The sequence below is a fragment of the Oncorhynchus tshawytscha genome, linkage group LG29 (assembly GCF_018296145.1).
Source record: "Oncorhynchus tshawytscha isolate Ot180627B linkage group LG29, Otsh_v2.0, whole genome shotgun sequence".
Lineage (NCBI taxonomy): Eukaryota > Metazoa > Chordata > Actinopteri > Salmoniformes > Salmonidae > Oncorhynchus > Oncorhynchus tshawytscha.
Genome location: NC_056457.1, coordinates 15,653,376 through 15,675,672, shown reverse-complemented (window position 1 = coordinate 15,675,672; position 22,297 = coordinate 15,653,376). Strand labels below are relative to the sequence as shown.

General features: G+C 46.8%; 1 protein-coding gene across 18 annotated transcripts in view; it reads left to right on the top strand.

Annotated features, from left to right (window-relative positions):
- abi1a (abl-interactor 1a) overlaps positions 1-20,949 on the top strand; it is a 65,764-nt gene extending 44,815 nt beyond the window's left edge. For 2 of the 18 annotated variants that reach the window (XM_042308892.1, XM_042308890.1), the window contains 8 exons: positions 2,593-2,711; positions 3,752-3,892; positions 7,814-7,914; positions 9,031-9,141; positions 13,109-13,357; positions 17,497-17,583; positions 19,340-19,528; positions 19,871-20,949. In XM_042308892.1, the coding sequence (XP_042164826.1) occupies positions 2,593-2,711; positions 3,752-3,892; positions 7,814-7,914; positions 9,031-9,141; positions 13,109-13,357; positions 17,497-17,583; positions 19,340-19,528; positions 19,871-20,046 (1,173 nt within the window). In that variant the 3' untranslated portion in view covers positions 20,047-20,949. Of the gene's footprint in view, positions 1-2,589; positions 2,712-3,751; positions 3,893-7,813; positions 7,915-9,030; positions 9,142-13,108; positions 13,358-17,496; positions 17,584-19,339; positions 19,529-19,870 lie in introns of all 18 variants that reach the window. The other 16 variants (XM_042308891.1, XM_042308889.1, XM_024392824.2 and 13 more) reach the window with 11 other exon arrangements.
- The last annotated feature ends 1,348 nt before the right edge of the window (positions 20,950-22,297 follow it).

Below are 22,297 nucleotides of genomic sequence, written 5' to 3'. Positions count from 1 at the left end.
CCCCTAGATTATGCACCAAGTTGCACACAAGGACCAATTCAAATAGGCCAGGTCTAGAGGGGATGTTAATTATTTGATGATAATAATAATAATAATTCAGTGTGTTTTTTAAATTGAATTACAGCTGTATAGCTAATGCTTTTATTTGGTGTACAAACACTTTTTCATATCAATATTGTACATACATGTGATTGTAAAAGTTTTGTATATTTTGGTCTGGCCCATCGCGGGTTATCTGTATTTCCATACCCCCTTATTGTTCTCTTTTGCCTGACCTTCAGCTAGCGAGGTATGTTGTCCTTGGCTCCAAAATTGTTTAATATAAAACCGTCATAATGTTACACAATGTACTGTTATGCTACCATAAGTTTGTTAGAATGTGGATAATATAACGATTTATGTTACCCTAGTTAGTGAGCTTTGTGAAACTTGTTATCTATAGTAACTTGTGAGTACTTGGGACAGTGTTTGAGTGAGTGTCCATGTGGTTGCGCAGGTGCCTGAGAGCTAGGACTGCACCAAGGGTTAACATAATGTGTGTTGCCTCTTCGTGTGCAGGGCAAATAAAAAAAAATTCAACTAGCAGACCTCCGGTTCTGGCAGCGTCCTATTTAAAAGTACACAACGCAGAACGAACCATGCTACACATGGACATGCTTTTTTTTATGACCACCTCATCTCTGTTCCCCAATCATATCATTTACTGTGAGGTTCCTCAGTCGAGCAGAGAATTTCAACCACAAAGACCTGGGAGATTTTGCAATGCCTCGCAAAGAAGAGCACCTATTGGTAAAAAAAGTAGACCTTGAATATCCCTTTAAGCATGGTGATGTTAATAATTACACTTTGGATGGTGTATCAATACACCCAGTCACAGAACGGATACAGTCGTCCTTCCTAATTCAATTGCCAGAGAGGAAGGAAACTGCTCAGGGATTTCACCATGAGGCCAATGGTGACTTTCAAACAGAGTTTAATGGCTGAGATAGGAGAAAACTGAGGATGGATCAACAACATTGTAGTTATTCTACAACACTAACCTAATTGACAGAGTGAAAAGAAGGAAGCCAGTACAGAATAAAGATATTCCAAAACATGCACCCTGTGCAACAAGACACTAAAGTAAAACTGCTAAAAATGTGTCAATGAAATGAACATTATGTCTAAAATACAACGTGTTATGTTTGGGGCAAATCCAACACATCACTGAGGGCCACTCTTCAATATTTTCAAGTGTGGTGGTGGCTGCATAATGTTATAGATATGCTTCAGTGGAGGCTGGTGGGAGGTGCTATAGAAGGACGGGCTCATTGTGATGGCTGGAATGGAAATAATGGCTGGAATGGAAATCACACGTGTGACTCTGTTCCAATAATTCTATTCCAGCCATTACAATGAGCCTGTCCTTCTATAGCACCTCCCACCAGCCTCCACTGGTATGATTGTCATCGGCAAGGACTAGGGAGTTTTTTTTAGGATAACAAGAAACGGAATAGAGCTAAGCTCAGGCAAAATCCTAGAGGAAAACCTGGTTCGGTCTGCTTTTCAACAGACACTGGGAGACAAATTCACATTTTCAGCAGGACAGTAACTTAAAACATAAGGCCAAATATACACTGGAGTTGCTTACCGAGACGACATTGGACGTTCCTTTGTGACCTAGTTACAGCTGACTTAAATCGGCTTGAAAATCAACGGCAAAACTTGAAAATGGTTGTCTAGCAATGATCAAACAACCAATTTGACAGAGCTTAAAGAATTATGTGCAAATATTGTACAATCCAGGTGTGCAAAGCTCTTAGACTTACCCAGAAAGGCTCACAACTGTAATCGCTGCCAAAGGTGATTCTAACATCTATTGACTCGGGGGTGTGAATACTTACGTAAATTTGATTTCTGTGTTTCATTTGAAATAATTAAAAAATTTAAAAATTCACATTGTCATTACGGGGTTGTGTGTGTGTGTGTGTGTGTGTGTGTGTGTGTGTGTGTGTGTAGATGGATTTAAAAAAATATTTATTTAATACATTTTGAGTTCAGGCTGTAACACAACAAAATGTAGAATAAGTCAAGGGGTATGAACACTTTCTGAAGGCACTGTATCATGATAGGTATGTTGACATGTATGTGTTGAATCGCTGTTCATATGTGTAGCTGTGTATGATGATCTTATCTGCTGTACGGGCTTTCCAGATAAAATGAGTATGCACCTTTTTTTGAATATTTATAACTCTTATTAAAACAATAACCCCAGGAGTCATGAAAAACGCAGATGTTAGCTGTGGTGTGGCCTTAGTTATTGGCTTTGATTATATGCTTGTTTTTATGTGCTTGATAGAACACCATGTCCGAAACAAACATGTCACAATGTTTAGCAGGAAGCCCCTGTGGGTTTTACCTGGCCAACCGCCCTGTGACTTGTTCAAAGACCTGTCTGCTAATTTGCTAAAATGTCTCAGTAATGATGTAGCATACTGAATCTGGGAAGCCTATCAGCTTTAGTACTTTTCTGTTGTCATACTAGTTAGTCTTTTATGCTACCACTATGTTAAATGTCTTAAACTTTCTTGATTTATTGTCTTTCAACAGCAGCATGGAAATAATCAGCCAATCAGAGGAGGAGGAACACTATCGAGGACCAATCCGCCGACACAGAAGCCGCCTAGCCCGCCGCCCGTGACGGGGCCGATGTCAGGGCGTGGCACTCTAGGGTAAGTGGTCTTTATATATATATGTATATATATATATATATTTTTTTTTTAATGAATGAATCACTTTTTATCTTCAACTATTAACTGAGCCAACATGTTAGAAGGCAGGGCGTTTGGTATCCCAGCCGGTGCACAAAAGTTAGTCACGTCCTGATCTTTTATATAAAATAGCAGTGTAACACTAAGTTGGCACTAATTCTGGGCTTTAGTGACTGCTGGGGAACATACAGCTGAATGTTGGGGCTAGAAATAGACCAGCCCGTCTGGCATTTGCCTGGAATGCCAGATGTCCAGTCTGTCACTGATCGTGGTGTTGCATTCTATTGCATTACAACTAAACTTTCACATTTTAAGAGGTAACTTCCATTTGTGAATATGGACATTTTCTCCATTATTTTCAATGAGGAATTTTTGTATTCATTGATCTACAGTGCCTTCAAAAAGTATTCACACCCCTTGACTTTTTGTAAGTTTTGTTGTGATACAGCCTGCATTTAAAATGGATTAAATTGAGTGTTTGTGTCACTGGCCTAGACACAATAATGTTGAAGTGGAATTGTTTTTATTTGATTTTTTATTGTTGTTTTTTTATATTAAAAATGAAAAGCTGAAGTCAATAAGTATTCAACCCATTTGTTATAGCAAACTTAAATAAGTTCAGGAGTAAAAATATGCTTAACAAGTCACATAATAAGTTAAATAGTTAAAGTTAAATAGTTAAAGTTAAAGTTAAATAGACTCACTTTGTGTGCAATAACAGTGTTCAACATTATTTGTGAATGACTAACTCATCTCTGTACACCAACCATACAATTATCTGTAAGATCCCTCAGTCAAGCACTGAATTTCAACCACAAAGACCAGGGAGGTTTTCCAATGCCTTGCAAAGGGCACCTATTGGTCGTTTTTAAAACCATTTATGAAAAAAGAAAAAGCAGACTAAATCTAAGTTGAACGGACCCCTGATTCTCATGCATTAGGATTCATTCTGTTCTTATTCTCTTTATCTCCCCCTTTCTATCTTTGGTTGACTTTGACAGACGCAACACGCCCTATAAAACTCTAGAGCCGGTGAAACCGCCCACAGTGCCCAACGACTACATGACCAGCCCTGCTCGTCTAGGCAGCCAGCACAGCCCTGGGCGCACTGCATCTCTCAACCAGAGACAAAGAACCCACAGGTAACTGACACGGTAGGGAGGCAGGTAGCCTTGTGGTTAAGAGCGTTGGGCCAGTAACCGAAAGGTCACTGGTTCGAAACCCGATCCGACGAGGTGAAAAATCTCTCGACGTGCCCCTGAGTAAGGCACTTCACCCTAATTCCTCCTGTAAGTCGCTCTGGATAAGAGCGTCTGCTAAATTACTAAAATGTAAAAAATGTGACTACCAGTATTGCAATATTTTTTACATGAAGCAGACATCTCTGGTCCTTTTTTAAAAACCTGCTGTATGTAAAATAATGTGTGCTTGGAAAATGTTTGTTTCCAACATAAGGGCTGTTTTCCTGAAGAACCAAACGCTTTGTGTTTGGTTTCATTGCCATGATACTAACCAGTAAAACACACTCACGCTCGCCTAGCGGTTACAGGATCGAATCACTGAGCTGACATGGTTCGTTCTGCCCCTGAACAAGGCATTTAACCCACTGTTCCCCAATAGGCCGTCATTGTAAATAAGAATTTGTTATTAACTGACTTGCCTAGTTAAATAAATGTAATTTGTGCGCAGACCGATGGATAGACACACACACATATACTATTGTCCTTCACTATTGTCCTACTCAACAGCTCTGAATGTCTCTCCCACAGCCTCTGTTCTAACATGGACATGACAAAAGGAACCCTCCCCAAATACTTTGTATCCCCCATGTCTTACAAACATTTCAAATCTCTTCACTTAAATTCATCAGCTTAATGTGCTTTCACACCTCCCCCGCCCAAATACTGTAAATCCAACATTTAACTGACAAGACCCGGAAGGCTTCAGCCGTTTGGGAATGAATGTTCTTCAAGGCCTGCGGCGTAATGTGTCCTTCGAAAATCTTAAGTCCTCTGTACATTTAGACCCCTGCCACGATCACTGAAATGTGTCTGTCAGAAAGCCACACTGCGAGAGCTGAGATATGAGTCAGGAGTGATTTTGAAGTTGCTTCATTAGCTAAGAAGGCTGTGCTGCTGACTGAGATGGTCATAAATATTACATCACTTTCCTTTTTTTTTCTCCGTCCCTCTATCATTTTGGCACACATGCTACTCCTGTTCCCTTTCTTTGCTATTTTCTCTCCCCTTTGTTCTTTCTCTCTTTTGCTTGTTCTCTCTCTCTCTCTCTCTCTCTCTCTCTCTCTCGCTCTCCCTGTTTTAGATGAGTAGATGTGGTACCACCATTTGATATGGTTATAATATGCTTTAAACTCATTTGATGTGTTACCACACATCAATACTGCAGGACAAATGGTTCACCAAATATCATACATATGTACAATAAATGGTGTTCAATACCAAGACTGCCAGCAAGACTGCCACTTTTTGTCCTTGCCAATTAAGGTCTTTCAAACCAGGTGTTATTTCATCTGAACTTGAATTACTCAAGCAATATCAGTGACTTTTTCAGTTATGGAGGAGCAAAAACTCAATCAAGTGCAAAAATGACATACTGCAGCCTTCTAGGTTGGGAGCTGCACCACTGCAGTGTTCAAAAACCTGGATCCTTGTGTAATCTCAACCACTGGTGTACTCTCATTCTCTCTCTGACCTGGAAACTTTCAGACACAGAGCCCGTGTGCTGCTGTGCTGTCCTGTCTGCTCTCTTATTGCTCTCCACACACACAATCTCTCTTTATCAGTCTCTGCCATCACTACCTGCCTGAGCCCTGATTCAATAAGTGTGTGCTCGTGCGTATGTGTGTGCTGGTGCATGGTGGGAGTCAAGCTTTCACCAACTCCATGTTGTGGTGGTCTGATTTCTATGAAATTTGATCTCTGGCGACGTGGTTGGGCTAGAGACAGAGGAGCGTAGGAGGAGTGTTGGACCTGGAGATGGAGCGCTATAGATGAGGGAGGGGGAGAGACGGAGGTGATTTGATTTCAGCTACTGAAAGGGATGGCAAGCGGGAACTGACAGTGAAAGGCAGACAGGATGGGAAATGTGCATTCTCACATAGTGAGGCTTATCTTATCTGACGCAGAGGGGCTTATCTTATCTCACATAGTGAGGCTTATCTTATCTCACATAGAGGCTTATCTTATCTGACACAGAGGGGCTTATCTTATCTCACATAGTGAGGCTTATCTTATCTGACGCAGGGGGGCTTATCTTATCTGACGCAGGGGGCTTATCTTATCTGACGCAGGGGGCTTATCTTATCTGACGCAGAGGGGCTTATCTTATCTGACGCAGAGGGGCTTATCTTATCTGACGCAGGGGGCTTATCTTATCTGACGCAGGGGGCTTATCTTATCTGACGCAGGGGGCTTATCTTATCTGACGCAGGGGGCTTATCTTATCTGACGCAGGGGGCTTATCTTATCTGACGCAGGGGGCTTATCTTATCTGACGCGGAGGGGGCTTATCTTATCTGACGCGGAGGGGGCTTATCTTATCTGGCGGAGGGGGCTTATCTTATCTGACGCGGAGGGGGCTTATCTTATCTGACGCGGAGGGGCTTATCTTATCTGACGCGGAGGGGCTTATCTTATCTGACGCGGAGGGGCTTATCTTATCTGACGCGGAGGGGGCTTATCTTATCTGACGCGGAGGGGGCTTATCTTATCTGACGCGGTGGGGGTTATCTTATCTGACGCGGGGGTTATCTTATCTGACGCGGGGGGTTTTATCTTATCTGACGCGGGGGTTTATCTTATCTCACGCAGGGGGTTTATCTTATCTCACGCAGGGGGTTTATCTTATCTCACGCAGGGGGTTTATCTTATCTCACGCAGGGGGTTTATCTTATCTCACGCAGGGGGGTTTATCTTATCTGACGCAGGGGGTTTATCTTATCTGACGCAGGGGGGCTTATCTTATCTCACGCAGGGGGTTTATCTTATCTGACGCAGGGGGCTTATCTTATCTGACGCAGGGGGCTTATCTTATCTGACGCGGGGGGCTTATCTTATCTCACGCGGGGGGGGCTTATCTTATCTCACGCGGGGGGGCTTATCTTATCTCCCCTTTTCTCATCCTCACTGGATCACATAGTCATAGTAAACCCCTGACTCTTCCCCTCCCATCCTTCTAGGTGGAACTGAGCCCCTGTACATGTGATTCCCCCCGAGGGGACCCCTGCTGCCAGCCCCCAAAAAAGAGGCCCAGGCTAGACTGGCAGGGAAGGGTATGGGGGTAGGGAGCAGGATCTGGACCTGGGAGGGGGGTTCCTTGCCAGACATTCATCTGACAGCCTCCAGGTCAGCTGCAGGGCAAGGCGGGGCTTATAGGCTTTGACATAATGCCTCTCCTATGTCCTATGGTATTGACTGAGTGTACAAAACATTAAGGACACCTTTCCATGACACAAACTGACCAGGTGAAAGGTGTTAAATCCACTTTAGTCAGTGTAGGTGACAGGGAGGAGACCGGTTAAAGACCGTTTCCTGTGTGTATGAAGACTGGTCCACCACCCAAAGGACATCCAGACAACTTGACACATCGAAGTCAACATGGGCCAGCATCCCTGTGCAACGCATTGGACATGTTGCAGAGACCATGCCCAGATTAATTGAGGCTGTTCTGAGGGCGGGGTCGGGGTGCAACTCAATATAAGGAAGGTGTCCTTAGTGCTTTGTAGTCACTGTAGATGTACTGTATCGACCACAGTGTGTCCTGTTGGTACCAGGTTCAGTGGAATCATGTCTTCTGCATGCAATGTCAATCTTGACATTCTTGATTGATGTAAAGTCCTCCAAACGGATTTTGAACAACACAATATAAATGGTGTAGTGGTTCTGAAGGGCTTTTACCTCTGTCCCTGTGACTGACGGGTTGCGGTGGAGAATTCTAAATGGGACATGGGCGTACCAGCTGTGTGCACAAGTGATACCTACTGTCTCCTCTGCGGGTTGCCCTGAATAGATTTGTTCTCGCTCTTTCTTTCCCTTTCTCTCTAGTGGTAGCAGTGGGGGTAGTGGCAGCAGGGAGAACAGCGGAAGCAGCAGTATTGGCATTCCCATCGCAGTGCCGACGCCCTCCATTCCCAACTCTGGTCCAGGTGAGCGGGAATTAACTGTACTGTATAGGAACATGGGGTCAATCACACTGGGTATGTTGGAATCTTGTTATGTGTTATCATTCCTAAGCCACCATCTCCTCTCTCTCTGTGTCGCTCTCGCTCTGTGTCGCTCTGTGTCGCCCTCTCTCTGTGTGTCTCTCTCTCTCTCTCTCTCTCTCTCTCTCTCTCTGTCTCTCTCTCTCTCTCTCTCTCTCTGTCTCTGTCTGTCTCTGTCTGTCTCTGTGTGTGTGTGTCTGCATTGTGACTACAGAAACATTCATTCATAAACACATACTACTCTCTCATTGAAAATCCAGATAATTAAGTCAAATGAGTACTAGCACAGATGGACAATGCACAGAACACACACACTCCCATCACACAAGGGGAAAATGTAAACTAAGTGTAAATGAGTTATGCTGCTGGAGGACTGAGTAAAGAGAGGAGTTATTTAGAACAAAGCTCATCTTACCGGACAGAGGGCTCATAAATGACCTATTGTGTTCTGAGATTCTCGCTGTCTCTCACGCTGTCTCTCACGCTGTCTCTCACGCTGTCTCTCACGCTGTCTCTCACGCTGTCTCTCACGCTGTCTCTCACGCTGTCTCTCACGCTGTCTCTCACGCTGTCTCTCACGCTGTCTCTCACGCTGTCTCTCACGCTGTCTCTCACGCTGTCTCTCACGCTGTCTCTCACGCTGTCTCTATGTAAATAGGCTCTCCTGTATTAGGGGTGCGGCTCAATGTTAAAGAGAATAGAAGACTACAGGTGGCTTTGTAGTTGGAAATGGAACAGGGAGTTTGGAACGAGGTGTCCTTTTGGCCTGTTGAGGTCGAGAGAGAAAGGAGACGGAGCTGGATATTAGTGACAGGATATCAGGTCCGCAAGACTGGAGCTGTCTGTAAGCCTGTCACCATGGTAACGCACACTCCATACTGTATAGCCACAGCAGCGTGTGCCTGTTGCCTTCTTCTTGCAAAGGGGTTGTTGAATGAAATGTTAATGTGTTAATCGTATATAAAGGTGTTGTGAGATGGTACCTAACACCAACATTGCCAACCAGCTTGAAACCCCCAATCAGTCACTAACGGAGTGGTTCTGACGCACTCGTTTCAGTCCCGCCAATGTCCGCTCTCCCACCCCCCCCTCCTCCACTTCCTGGTCATCAGGCTCCTCCGCCGCCTCCTCTCCCAGGGCTGGGCAACCCAGGGGCTCCTGCAATGATAGGTGAGCCCAAAGAACCACCAACCACTAGGCTGTACCGCCGCTCCTCTCCGCCGCCAATGGACAATCATCGAACCCCCTCATCTCTGGCTGTCGCTATTAGAGGGTTTACACGTGTGTGTGTGTGTGTGCGTGTGTGTGTGTGTGTGTGTGTGTGTGTGTGTGTGTGTGCCTCTTCCAGCCTGGTGCTTTAACCATGGGTCCATCCGGTGGTGTATGTTGGTGGTGGTGGGGATCACTTGATGGTGGTGCTTGGGTTCTGGTTATCTATCTACATCCAGGTTAATGTCAAATGGGACACAGACCCAGACGGGGCTGCACGCCGCCCCAGACGGGGCACTGAAGAAGTATCTAATGGAACAATGTTCTCTTCCGTGCTCCAGAAGCCAGTATGCATGTTAATTAAAGTGCAGGTTAATTCAATATGGACATTTTCCATTCAGCCCCCGGGCTATATTTGATTAAATTACCAACCCCTATTTACTTTGTTCAATTGATTTTACGAAGTTCAAAATTACCACACTTTGTTAAGGGAAGATACTTTTTCTGAACAGGTACTTATCAACCAATGACCAGCTGCATTGTGTGTAATGTGCTTTTGGAAATGATGTACAGTGGGGCAAAAAAGTATTTAGTCAGCCACCAATTGTGCCAGTTCTCCCACTTAAAAAGATTAGTGGTCCCTTTGCAGAAAAACAGCCCCAAAGCATGATGTTTCCACCCCCATGCTTCACAGTAGGTATGGTGTTCTTTGGATGCAACTCAGCATTCTTTGTCCTCCAAACACAACGAGTTGAGTTTTTACCAAAAAGTTATATTTTGGTTTCATCTGACCATATGACATTCTCCCAATCTTCTTCTGGATCATCCAAATGCTCTCTAGCAAACTTCAGACGGGCCTGGACAAGTACTGGCTTACGCAGGGGGACACGTCTGGCACTGCAGGATTTGAGTCCCTGGCGGCGTAGTGTGTTACTGATGGTAGGCTTTATTACTTTGGTCCCAGCTCTCTGCAGGTCATTCACTAGGTCCCCCCGTGTGGTTCTGGGATTTTTGCTCACCGTTCTTGTGATCATTTTGACCCCACGGGGTGCGATCTTGCGTGCAGCCCCAGATCGAGGGAGATTATCAGTGGTCTTGTATGTCTTCCATTTCCTAATAATTGCTCCCACAGTTGATTTCTTCAAACCAAGCTGCTTACCTATTGCAGATTCAGTCTTCCCAGCCTGGTGCAGGTCTACAATTTTGTTTCTGGTGTCCTTTGACAGCTCTTTGGTCTTTGCCATAGTGGAGTTTGGAGTGTGGCTGTTTGAGGTTGTGGACAGGTGTCTTTTATACTGATAACAAGTTCAAACAGGTGCCATTAATACAGGTAACGAGTGGAGGACAGAGGAGCCTCTTAAAGAAGAAGTTACAGGTCTGCGAGAGCCAGAAATCTTGCTTGTTTGTAGGTGACCAAATACTTATTTTCCACCATAATTTGCAAATAAATTCATCAAAAATCCTACAATGTGATTTTCTGGATTTTTTTTTCTCATTTTGTATGTCATAGTTGAAGTGTATTTATGATGAAAATTACAGGCCTCTCTCATCTTTTTAAGTGGGAGAACTTGCACAATTGGTGGCTGACTAAATACTTTTTTGCCCCACTGTATGTGTGGTTGATTTGACTCCGTCTCGGGTGATAATATGAAGTCAGTTAAATTGGCTTGTATCTGTTTAATCTCAGAAGCAAATTGAGGTTGTGTGTGTCTTATGGGACTGTTGGGTTTTCCAACAGGGCTCCAAATGTGTGTGCCGGGTTTGATTTGATTGACTGTCATAGCTTTGAAGTACAGGGGGCTGTATGTAATCAAGCATCTCAGAGTAGCAGTGCAGATATCGGATCAGTTTAGCCTTTTTCTTTTAGATCATAATGATATGGACTAAAGGGACCCTGATCCCAGATCAGCACTCCTACTGATGCTTTGTAAATATGGACCGTGGTCTTCATAAATGGTTGTATGGGTTTTTGTCAATGTGAAATGTTTCAGATTTTGTCTGTATGTTTGAGTGAAGTGGCTGTCCATAATAGGCATGCAGCAGTTGCTCCATGTTATGACAAGTCGTGTCATCCTAACATATCAATTATGACAACTAACATAACCCTGCTATGACCCTGTGCTGTCGTTCAAGATGGCCGCTACCAGACAACAAAAACCTGCTACAAATCAAAGAAAAACATCAGAATTGTGGGATCTTATTTACTCTTTCCTCAGGACTAACCCTTTCAGAAATATGGTAACGGTTAGCTTTTAACATTGGAAAACAATCACAATTACTACCACATCTCACCCATGGTTTATTGTCCCGTAACTGTGTGTAGAGACAGAGGGTCAGTCAAAGGGACATTCTGGCCATGTTTTCATCTATATGTTTACGCCATGGTCTGTTCCCCTGAGTCTCAATTTGTTCTGGCTCCACTCATCACCATCTGAGAGGAGAGCTTCTCCAGAGAGCTACTGTTATCATTCTACACACACACTCTCACTCACTCACTCACTCACTCATCAGTATCTGAGAGGGGAGCTTCTCCGGAGAGTTACTGTTATCATTTTACACACACACACACACATTCACCAGTATCTGAGAGGAGAGCTTCTCCAGAGAGCTACTGTTATCATTCTACACACACACTTTCTCTCACTCACTCACTCACTCACTCACTCACTCATCACTGTATCTGAGAGGAGAGCTTCTCCAGAGAGCTACCGTTATCATTTTACACACACACACACACACACACACACACACACACACACACACACACACACACCACACACTCACTCATTCACCAGTATCTGAGAGGAGAGCTTCTCCAGAGAGCTACTGTTATCATTCTACACACACACTCTCTCTTTCTCTCACTCACTCACTCACTCACTCATCAGTATCTGAGAGGAGAGCTTCTCCAGAGAGCTACCGTTATCTGACCCAGTAAACAGGAAATACCCAACTGGAGGAAAACACATTCGACACACACACTCTCATATTTACTGCACACTCACTCATAAACACACACACACACTCCCTCATTCAAATATTTTGACGACACAGTCATGAAATATGCTTTAACTGCTGCAGTCATATTTATTGTTGTGAAAATGCTGACGCGTGACAAATGGTAGGCTTCTAGAAAACATAATGGATTGGTTGTAGTCAGGGTAAATTAAATCTGTTCTGTACTGCCCCGCAAATGTGTGTGTGTGTGTGCTTAAAATTGAGTGTATTTCTGATAAATCCCTCATACCGTAGAACTACATCGACCTGTGACGTGTGTCTAGTGCACGTTTTTACATCGTTCAAAAAGTCCTGCAATTTGAGTACAGCAAAGAACGTGTGTCACTGTGTAATTACTGCAATGCAGGTTCAATTTCATTGAGCCCAAAACCCATGTTCAGTGGAGTGCCAGAACGCCACAGGAGAAGCCGAAGCAGCTATCCCCTTTCAACTGTCTCCTAGCCTCAAATGGTGTGTCTTCTATTCTGCCCTGCCTCTTTTACAAAACAAATGTACACGGGGGCACAAGTAATCAATATTATATCAAGCATGCTTTTTGGGTGAAGATTTTGTGATTGTAGCCAATGATGGATGGAAGTAAACGTTTCTGCACTAAAAGAACGCACGCATCTGGGTGTAAATAAGCATGACTCCTCCATCAGGATTGGCTGTGGTGTCGCCTGTCCCCCCCCCTTCCCTCTTCTGGATCTCTGTGATTGGTGGTGATGCTGGTGGTTCAGTTGCTTCGGGGATCCAATGATTGCTCTGCCGATATTGGGTCTACTCTGTTGGGTGTCGCTGATTCATTTGCTGGGCTCTCTCTTTCTCTCCCCCTTTCTGTCCTCTTCCCTTTGTCATTTCCTCTCTCTCTCTGACTCTCCCTCCCCTCCTCTATCCCTTTCTCTCTGTCTGTGGGTGTTTTCTACTCTAGCGGTGGCTCCCGGGCCTGGTCTTGGCCCCATCCCCATGTCCCAGTTCGGCACCATCTCACGGCAGATCTCACGGCACAACTCCACCACCTCCTCGGTCTCCATGGTTTCGGCCACGGGCACCTACCGCCGGGCGCCGTCCGTCAGCTCCCAGTTCTCCCTGCAGCAGCAGCAGGCCCTACAGCTACAACAGCAGCAGATACAGCAGCCATACATTAATGGGGGCACCCCCGCCTACCCCCACAACTCAAGTAAGACACTCATGCCCCCCCACCAACAGCCCTCTACTAGATGGGAGATGGATAGTTTCCCCCGAAAGGGAACTTCCCTCTCATAAACTCCTAGCAAAGGGGAGCTATACTATATATCACTCTCTTAGAAAAGTGTCCCCCACTGAGTTCGGCGACTCTCACTGGGTGCCACCGAAGCTAATGACATCCCTGTGACATCAGTATGTCACTTAGCATGTCCCTCTGGTACACAAATACTAAATGTACACTCGCGGGAAATACCACAGGAAACCAACAGACGTCTGTGTCGTCCACATTCTATACTATGATAGGCTTTGCAGGCCAGCGTCATTGGGTTTGCTGTTCAATGCCAGCGACGGTGACCGTTACTTCTCTCTGGTTGAACGCCTTGTGCATTTATGTAGAACGCTTTCTTGTCCTCGGATTTCCCAGCTGATACAATCCAGGCGATCGACATACGCAAGGAATGCAGAGTCACTGCTTTTTGGTCTCCGTTTAAGTACGAGATTACGTTTTCTTAAATCACAGTTTCTTAGTGTTTTCACAACCCTTTTTAAGTGATTTTTTTTCTTTTTTTTCTTCCCCATTTCCTAAAATGTACTAGCCAGCCTCCGCAAGGTGACTCCAGCTCAAGGTGTCCATTAACTTAAGCACAGTGTTTATTTTTAGTCATGTACTGTACCCTTCAACACAAACTCCAGTGGGACAACCCACACACACACAGTCTCGGTGATGTGGAGGCGTACTGAACTCAGTAACGTCATTAAGTCCTGGAAAAGCCAAAAGAACTTAGGATAAAATGTGAGAAACTCAAGCCGACAGCAGCCACCTGTGCGTTTTTGAATTGAGATTGGTCTCGCCTTTCTCATTCACTTGCCCTGTAAAAGACTGTCTGGTGTTTAAAAGAGGGAGTGTATGGAGGCGCGGTCACATGCTTGGTTCAGTAAAGATCTTGACTTGGGCCTGGGGTTGATCTCAAACGCCTATAGATCAAGCTTAAACTACTAACAGTATAGCACGCACGCACGCAGGCAGACGCACGCAGACGCACGCAGACAGGCAGGCAGACGCACGCAGACAGGCAGGCAGACGGCACGCAGACAGGCAGGCAGACGCACGCAGACAGGCAGGCAGACGCACGCAGACAGGCAGGCAGGCACGCGCAGACGGCAGGCAGACAGGCAGGCAGGCAGACGCACGCAGGCAGACAGGCAGGCAGGCACGGCACGCAGACAGGCAGGCAGACGCACGCAGACAGGCACGCAGACAGGCAGGCAGACAGGCAGGCAGACGCACGCACGACAGGCAGGCAGACGCACGGCAGGCAGACAGGCAGGCAGACGCACGCAGACAGGCAGGCAGACGCAGGCAGTCAGGCAGGCAGGTAGACGCACGCAGGCAGGCAGGCAGGCAGGCAGACGCACGCAGAGGCAGGCAGACAGGCAGGCAGACGGCAGGCAGGCAGACGCAGGCGGCAGGCAGACGGCAGGCAGGCAGGCAGCAGGCAGGCAGGCGGCAGGTAGACGCACGCAGACAGGCAGGCAGTACGCAGACAGGCAGGCAGGCAGACGTAGGCAGCACGCAGGCAGGCAGGCAGACAGGCAGGCAGGCAGTACGCACGCAGGCAGGCAGGCAGGCAGGCACGGCACGCAGGCAGGCAGGCAGGCAGGCAGGCAGACGCAGGCAGGCAGGCAGGCAGGCAGCACGCAGGCAGGCAGGCAGACAGAGCAGGCGCAGGCAGGCAGGCAGGCAGACGGCAGGCACGCAGCAGGCAGGCAGGCAGTACGCAGACGCACGCACGCAGGCAGGCAGGCAGGCAGGCAGGCAGGCACGCACGCACGGCAGGCAGGCAGGCAGGCAGGCAGAGACGCAGGCAGGCAGGCAGGCAGACGCACGCAGGCAGGCAGGCAGGCACGCAGGCAGGCAGGCAGACGACGCAGGCAGGCAGGCAGGCAGGCAGGCAGGCAGGCAGGCAGGCAGGCAGGCAGACGCACGCAGGCAGGCAGGCAGACGCACGCAGGCGGCAGGCAGGCAGGCGCACGCACGCAGGCAGGCAGACAGGCAGGCGCACGCAGGCAGGCAGGCAGGCGCACGGCAGGCAGGCAGACGCAGGCGCAGGCAGGCAGACGCAGGCAGGTAGACGCACAGACAGGCAGGCACAGCAGACAGGCAGAGGCAGGCAGACGCACGCAGACAGGCAGGCACAGGCAGGCAGACGGCAGGCGCACGCAGACAGGGCAGGCAGACGTAGACAGCAGACAGGCAGGCAGACGTACGCACGCAGACAGACAGGCAGGCAGGCAGGCAGGCAGACGGCACGCAGACAGGCAGGCAGACGACGCACGCAGACAGGCAGGCAGGCAGACGCACGCAGACAGGCAGGCAGACGTAGGCGTACGCAGGCGCACGCAGACAGGCAGGCAGACGTACGACAGGCAGGCAGGCAGACGCAGACGCACGCAGAGGCAGGCAGACGTACGCACGCACGCAGGCAGGCAGACGGCAGGCAGACGTACGCACGCAGGCAGGCAGGCAGGCAGGCACGTACGCAGGCAGGCAGGCAGGCACGACGCACGCAGGCAGGCAGGCAGGCAGGCAGGCAGACGTACGTACGCAGGCAGACGTACGTACGCAGACAGGCAGGCAGACGGCAGGCGCACGCAGGCAGGCAGGCAGACGTACGCACGCAGGCAGGCAGACAGGCAGGCAGGCGGCAGGCGCACGCAGGCAGGCAGGCAGACGCAGGCAGGCAGACGCACGCACGCAGGCAGGCAGGCAGGCGCACGCACGCAGGCAGGCAGACGACGCACGCAGGCAGGCAGAGACGCAGGCAGACGCAGGCAGGCAGACGCACGCACGTAGGCGGCACGCACGCAGGGCAGGCAGACGTACGCACGCACAGCAGGCAGGCAGGCAGACGCACGCAGGCAGGCACGCACAGGCAGGCAGGCAGGCAGACGCACGCAGGCAGGCAGGCAGACGTACGCACGCACGCAGGCAGGCAGGCAGACGTACGCACGCAGGCAGACAGGCAGACGCAGGCGCACGCAGGCAGGCAGGCAGACGCACGCAGGCAGGCAGGCAGGCAGACGCACGGCAGGAGGCAGGCAGGCAGGCAGGCAGACGTAGGCAGGCAGGCACGCACGCAGGCAGGCAGGCAGGCACGCACGCACGCAGGCAGGCAGGCAGACGACGCAGGCAGGCAGACGCACGCAGGCAGGCAGGCACGGCACGCAGGCAGGCAGGCGGCAGGCGCACGCAGGCAGGCAGGCAGGCGCAGGCAGGCAGGCAGGCAGACGCACAGGCAGGCAGGCAGACGCACGCACGCAGGCAGGAAGACGCACGCACGCAGGCAGGCAGGCAGACGCACGCACGCAGGCAGGCAGACGCAGGCAGAGGCAGACGCACGCACGCAGGCAGGCAGGCAGGCAGAGGCAGCACGCAGGCAGGCAGGCACGCACGCACGCAGGCAGGCAGGCGCACGCAGGCAGGCAGACGTACACAGGCAGGCAGGCAGACGCACACAGGCAGACAGACAGACGCACGCAGGCAGGCAGGCAGACAGATGCACACACTCTTCCACCTGAACTGCGTTCAAAATGGCACCCAATTCCTTATAAACCTGATGCTGAACTCTAAGGTTTACAGGTTCTTTTTAAGATTGGTGGCACTCTTCACGCCACTAGTTGTGAAAGTAACTTGGTTCATTGAGAGCTAGAGTTAGTAGGGTTGCACACAGCACCTCTCTCAGGTCATGTCCCGACACTACAATCATCTGGTTCAGATTGTGATTAGGAGCAGGAAATAGCAACGACAATCAAACCTAATCCCTTTTTAATCCCTCAGTCTGTACCACTAAATACCTGTAGGAATCTAGACTCTGTCTCTGAACTAAAAACCACAAGCATAGACTGTTTTTATGCTTTGTCACACATGCTTTGTCTTTTAATTCTTGCAGAATATTGCATTTACTTGGGTTGGAGGTATTCTGTCTGTTTCTTTTAATATTTTCCTATATTGTTCTGGGTGACTATCTGTCCTCTGTGTACTTTATATCCTTGCTTTCTCTATTTCGTTTTGTTTGTGTGTCTGTCTGTCTGTCGGTGTCTGTCTGTCGGTGCGCCTGCGGCGGCTTCCAGTGTCTATCGCTCCCCCTCCTCCTCCCATGCCCCAGCTGACTCCACAGATACCTCTGACAGGCTTTGTGGCCAGGGTGCAGGAGAACAGTAAGTCCAGAGGCCCACCACACACTCTCCTTTTCCCTCTAGATCTAGATGTAGAACACCTCCGTAGAACTAGATGTAGAACACCTCCGTAGAACTAGACGTAGAACACCTCCGTAGAACTAGACGTAGAACACCTCCGTAGAACTAGACGTAGAACACCTCCGTAGAACTAGACGTAGAACACCTCCGTAGAACTAGACGTAGAACACCTCCGTAGAACTAGACGTAGAACACCTCCGTAGAACTAGACGTAGAACACCTCCGTAGATCTAGACGTAGAACACCTCCGTAGATCTAGACGTAGAACACCTCCGTAGATCTAGACGTAGAACACCTCCGTAGATCTAGACGTAGAACACCTCCATCTAGATGTAGAACACCTCCGTAGATCTAGACGAGAACACCTCCGTAGATCTAGAACACCTCCGTAGATCTAGACGTAGAACACCTCCGTAGATCTAGACGTAGAACACCTCCGTAGATGTAGAACACCTCCGTAGATGTAGAACACCTCCGTAGATGTAGAACTAGATGTAGAACACCTCCGTAGATGTAGACAACCTCCGTAGAACTAGATGTAGAACACCTCCGTAGAACTAGATGTAGAACACCTCCGTAGATCTAGATGTAGAACACCTCCATCTCTCAATCACACACAGCATGCCTTGTGCCTGTTCACTCATTTGTCTGTCTTATGCTGGACACTAAACATCCTCAGTATCATCCTCCTCATCTACTGTCTGTGCTAATAATTAGTTCTGACACACACATGCTTATAACCATTGGCACCCATTGCTTTCTTCAGTGCTCCATTCCAGGATTATTTAGGAGAATGTACAATGAAATTGGCAGCTGAAATGGTTTTCCACAAAGTCCCATGTGTGCGATAAGGCAAATGTTAAGTATAAAGTATAATTTCACTCAGAAAATGCACTGTATGAGAGGAAGGACTTAACGTATGCGCATTTGTTGTGTGTGTGTGATCAACAGAGAAACAGTGTGCATGCTTTTATGTAACGCTAAAGAAGCTTAGCCTGCTATTGTTAGACAGATTTATGTTACGTGCAGAATTGAAATAGCACCATTTTATTGGTGTTTCTTAAGAGTACGACGGCTTTAATTTCCAGTAGATGGAGTAAAACAAAAACCACTTGAATACCCACACCCTCCCCTTTTGATATACACAACCCTGAGAATATTTTAGCTCCTATTCCCTTTGGTTCAACATATGAATGGTATCATGATAGATTTATGCAGGTAAACCTTCACAATCCACGCATACTAATTAAGCATCTCATAGAGAGAGCTCATAACTTACTATTCAGGTTGCAGTCTATTGTATTGTTTTTGACATCATTCATTTGAACCAAACAGAGAACTCAAATGTTGTGGGAAGATGATGGAAAGTGTCCAAACAAGTTCACATTAAAGTGCAGCATTGCCTTAGTGGCAAAGAACACTTGCAACTAAATTACATTTCTTAACAAGTGACTTGAACAAGTGACCTGGAGGAACAAAGGTCAAAATCGGCATGCCAACAACTCGCTGTCGTGCATTTAACCGACTAACCATCGGTGCCTGGCATATACACACCCCTGCATGTAGCTCTGCCACGATTGCATGGTTTTCTCTGTACAGTTGGGCTTGGTTGCATGTGCAGCCCACATGTAATGTGCTGTACTGTTTCTTTCGTCCCAGTTTCAGGCAGCGTTCTTAATCTCATTTCTGCCCCCTCCCCTCTACTGCCGTTTGGCAGTTGCGGACACACCTACTCTGCCTCCGCCGCCTCCGCCGGATGACCTGCCCATGTTTGATGAGGCTCCTCCCCCTCCTCCACCCCCGCCAGTTGACTATGAGGAGGAAGAGGAAGCAGCTGTGGTGCACTACAATGACCCTTATGCTGACGGAGACCCCCAGTGGGCGCCCAAGAGCTACATAGAGAAAGGTGTGCCTCAGGGATCAATACTGACACCTCTTTACTGAACGCTGTTCTTCTCCCTTCCTACCATACCCTTCACATTCATTTCAACTACACTGCACTATTCAACTACTTAAGCACTTTAATGCTTAATAGGTTAAAATCTTTAGGGAGAATCTCAATTGCATTTCCTTGATTCCTTGCGGCCTCTTTCCTCGATTGTTCTCAAGACACACCAGATGAGAAAATCAGGGGGGAGGGACCTCTAACCACCTCATCCAATGGGTTTTGAGGAGGTGAGGAGAAAGGACGTGAGGGAATGCAATTGAGACGTTCCCTCAGATGTTTTTCCCTCTCTTTCCTCCTCAGTGGTGGCCATCTACGACTACGCAGCAGATAAAGACGATGAGCTGAGCTTCATGGAGGGAGCCATCATCTACATCATCAAGAAGAATGATGACGGCTGGTTCGAGGGCCTAAGCAGCGGGGTCACGGGCCTGTTCCCCGGCAACTACGTCGAGTCCATCATGCACTATGCCGAGTGAAGGCACCCCGACTGCAGTGTATTGATTCAGTCATATCTAGTTTACTACAGAGACTAATAAAAACAGGAGTTTTGACCATACAAAGCTTAGAGAAGTGATTTTGGATATGACGGAACGCTTGTTCCCTTATACTGATTGCAAATAAATAAAACTATTTACTTTATTTAGGTGTTATGGGTGGGTTGGGGGACGTTTTTATCAAGTATACAAAGAATGAATAGGATAAGGCTGATGACATGCTCACAAGGGTTGTGGTGTAAAGGTGTTTTCAAAGACCACGATAAAACTAGCTGAAGGACATTAAGTTTTATTCTTCTTTGTTCTTCCTGTCTACATATGTGCAACATAACATCTGACCCTGACTATTCATTAGCGTTTGTCGACATCTAGTGACCTATACATTATTCATGAGCTTATCGTGATTTCTTTGTGTATCAAGAGTATTATGCTATATGGAGCAGCTCTCATGCATATGTAGGCATTCTGGTGATCTTGTGTGCACACCTTCAGTGGAAGTGTTACTACTGCTAATTGTATATAATGTGAGTGAGCTGCAGCCTGTTGGGTGTCTGTAGTGTAAATGCTAATCACAGTATCTCAAGCAGGCTACATGCCACACATGCAAATGTCCAACAGAAGATTCTGTTCTGTTTCCTATAATCACGGTTCTCACAATCACAAGGCTGATCCATTTTGGATGTTGAATTCAAACTTCAATGGATTTTTATGAATAACAAAACCTTTTTATTTCAGTCATTCCTGAAATGAAGTCTGGATGTAAAGCATGCTAAATTAAAAATGTATAACCTTTTAATGCCATTTATGCTTCCATTTTGTTGTAATATTTCCATTTTATTATTTTTTTATTGATTGAATTACTGAGATATAAAAGTCATTTTCAGACTTGTTGATGTGATGGTTTTATTTTCTAAATGCTCTAATTTGGATTTAAACATTTGATGTTCCATCTGGTAATGTATCTAAAGCAACTCCACTATTTTAGTTTATCCATCTTAAGGAATACGTCACAGTTCATTTTGTTCAGATTAGTAAAACATTACTATCTGTAGGCATAAGTCAAATGTAAGATATTATTAATGGATTAAGATAGATTGTAATTCACAGTGTTCGTGGGCTCAGTTTTCAAGTGATGTTTTACTGTTCCGTAATAATGGAGACCAATATGACAACTCGGATACCTCAGTCTTCACAAAATAAAACTGGGTTTAGATCTGTCGTTTTGAACCTGTAATGGTTAAATCAGGTCTGGATTTCTTGATGCCAAATAGTTTCTTTTATTGTTCCAAATTGACCCCACCCACTTTGTCCATATTCATTTATAGTTGTAATTATTGATTGCTTCATGACAATTCAGGTAGGTGTTTATGGTTAAGCTGCAAAATTGCAGACTTCACCAGTTTCTTCCTACATATGTCTTTCCTGTCCGGACTCAAAACATGAAAGTAACTGCGCTTGTCACTGTTTACCATTTCAGGTTATAGCAGCTAATGCCTTGATGCTTTTATATTCAACATATACAAGTGTTCCAGCTCAATGGGTAGATATATCAAAGCTCTCATCTCTGCCCTTAGTTTGTATATATATATATATGTTCATTGAAAAATGAATGTAGTCTTTTATAATAAACCATTGTACAACCAAGTGGTGTGGTAATTGGGAATGAAAACAAAGGTAAAGCTTGACTTTAAAAATAACATTTAATGTGAGCACACAGTCATTGTGGATGTTAAGGCCTGGGTTTATTAAAGGTCCCTAACAGTCAAAATCACAGTTTTTCATGACATTTGGATGAAACCAGAATGTTGCTTCTACATTGATCAAGTTTGATCATAAAGTTACTGGTCCCCCATGTCAAACACTTAAGAGGCGGGATTTGTGACATCGCAAAAAGCCTCATTTTAATACACCAACGGTAACATCTTATTCTCTTACCTAATTTAATTAAGTACCGGTAGCTAGTCCACTGGTGCAAAAATGTGACTGCAGCGTGTCGCCAAATAGAATGAGGTTTACCCTAATGAAGTGTCTGGTGTTAGCTAGTTGTCTTTAGCCAGGATGGAATAAAAGCAGGGGATGGGTTGCCCACAACTCAGACGCAGTGGTCATGTCATTACATTAAGACACATGCCAAACAAACATTTTATAACTTCTTGACATCATATATACGAACATTGCCTCACAGTACAAACCATTATGATCACCTTTTTCCTTGACAAACTGACCAGGTGAA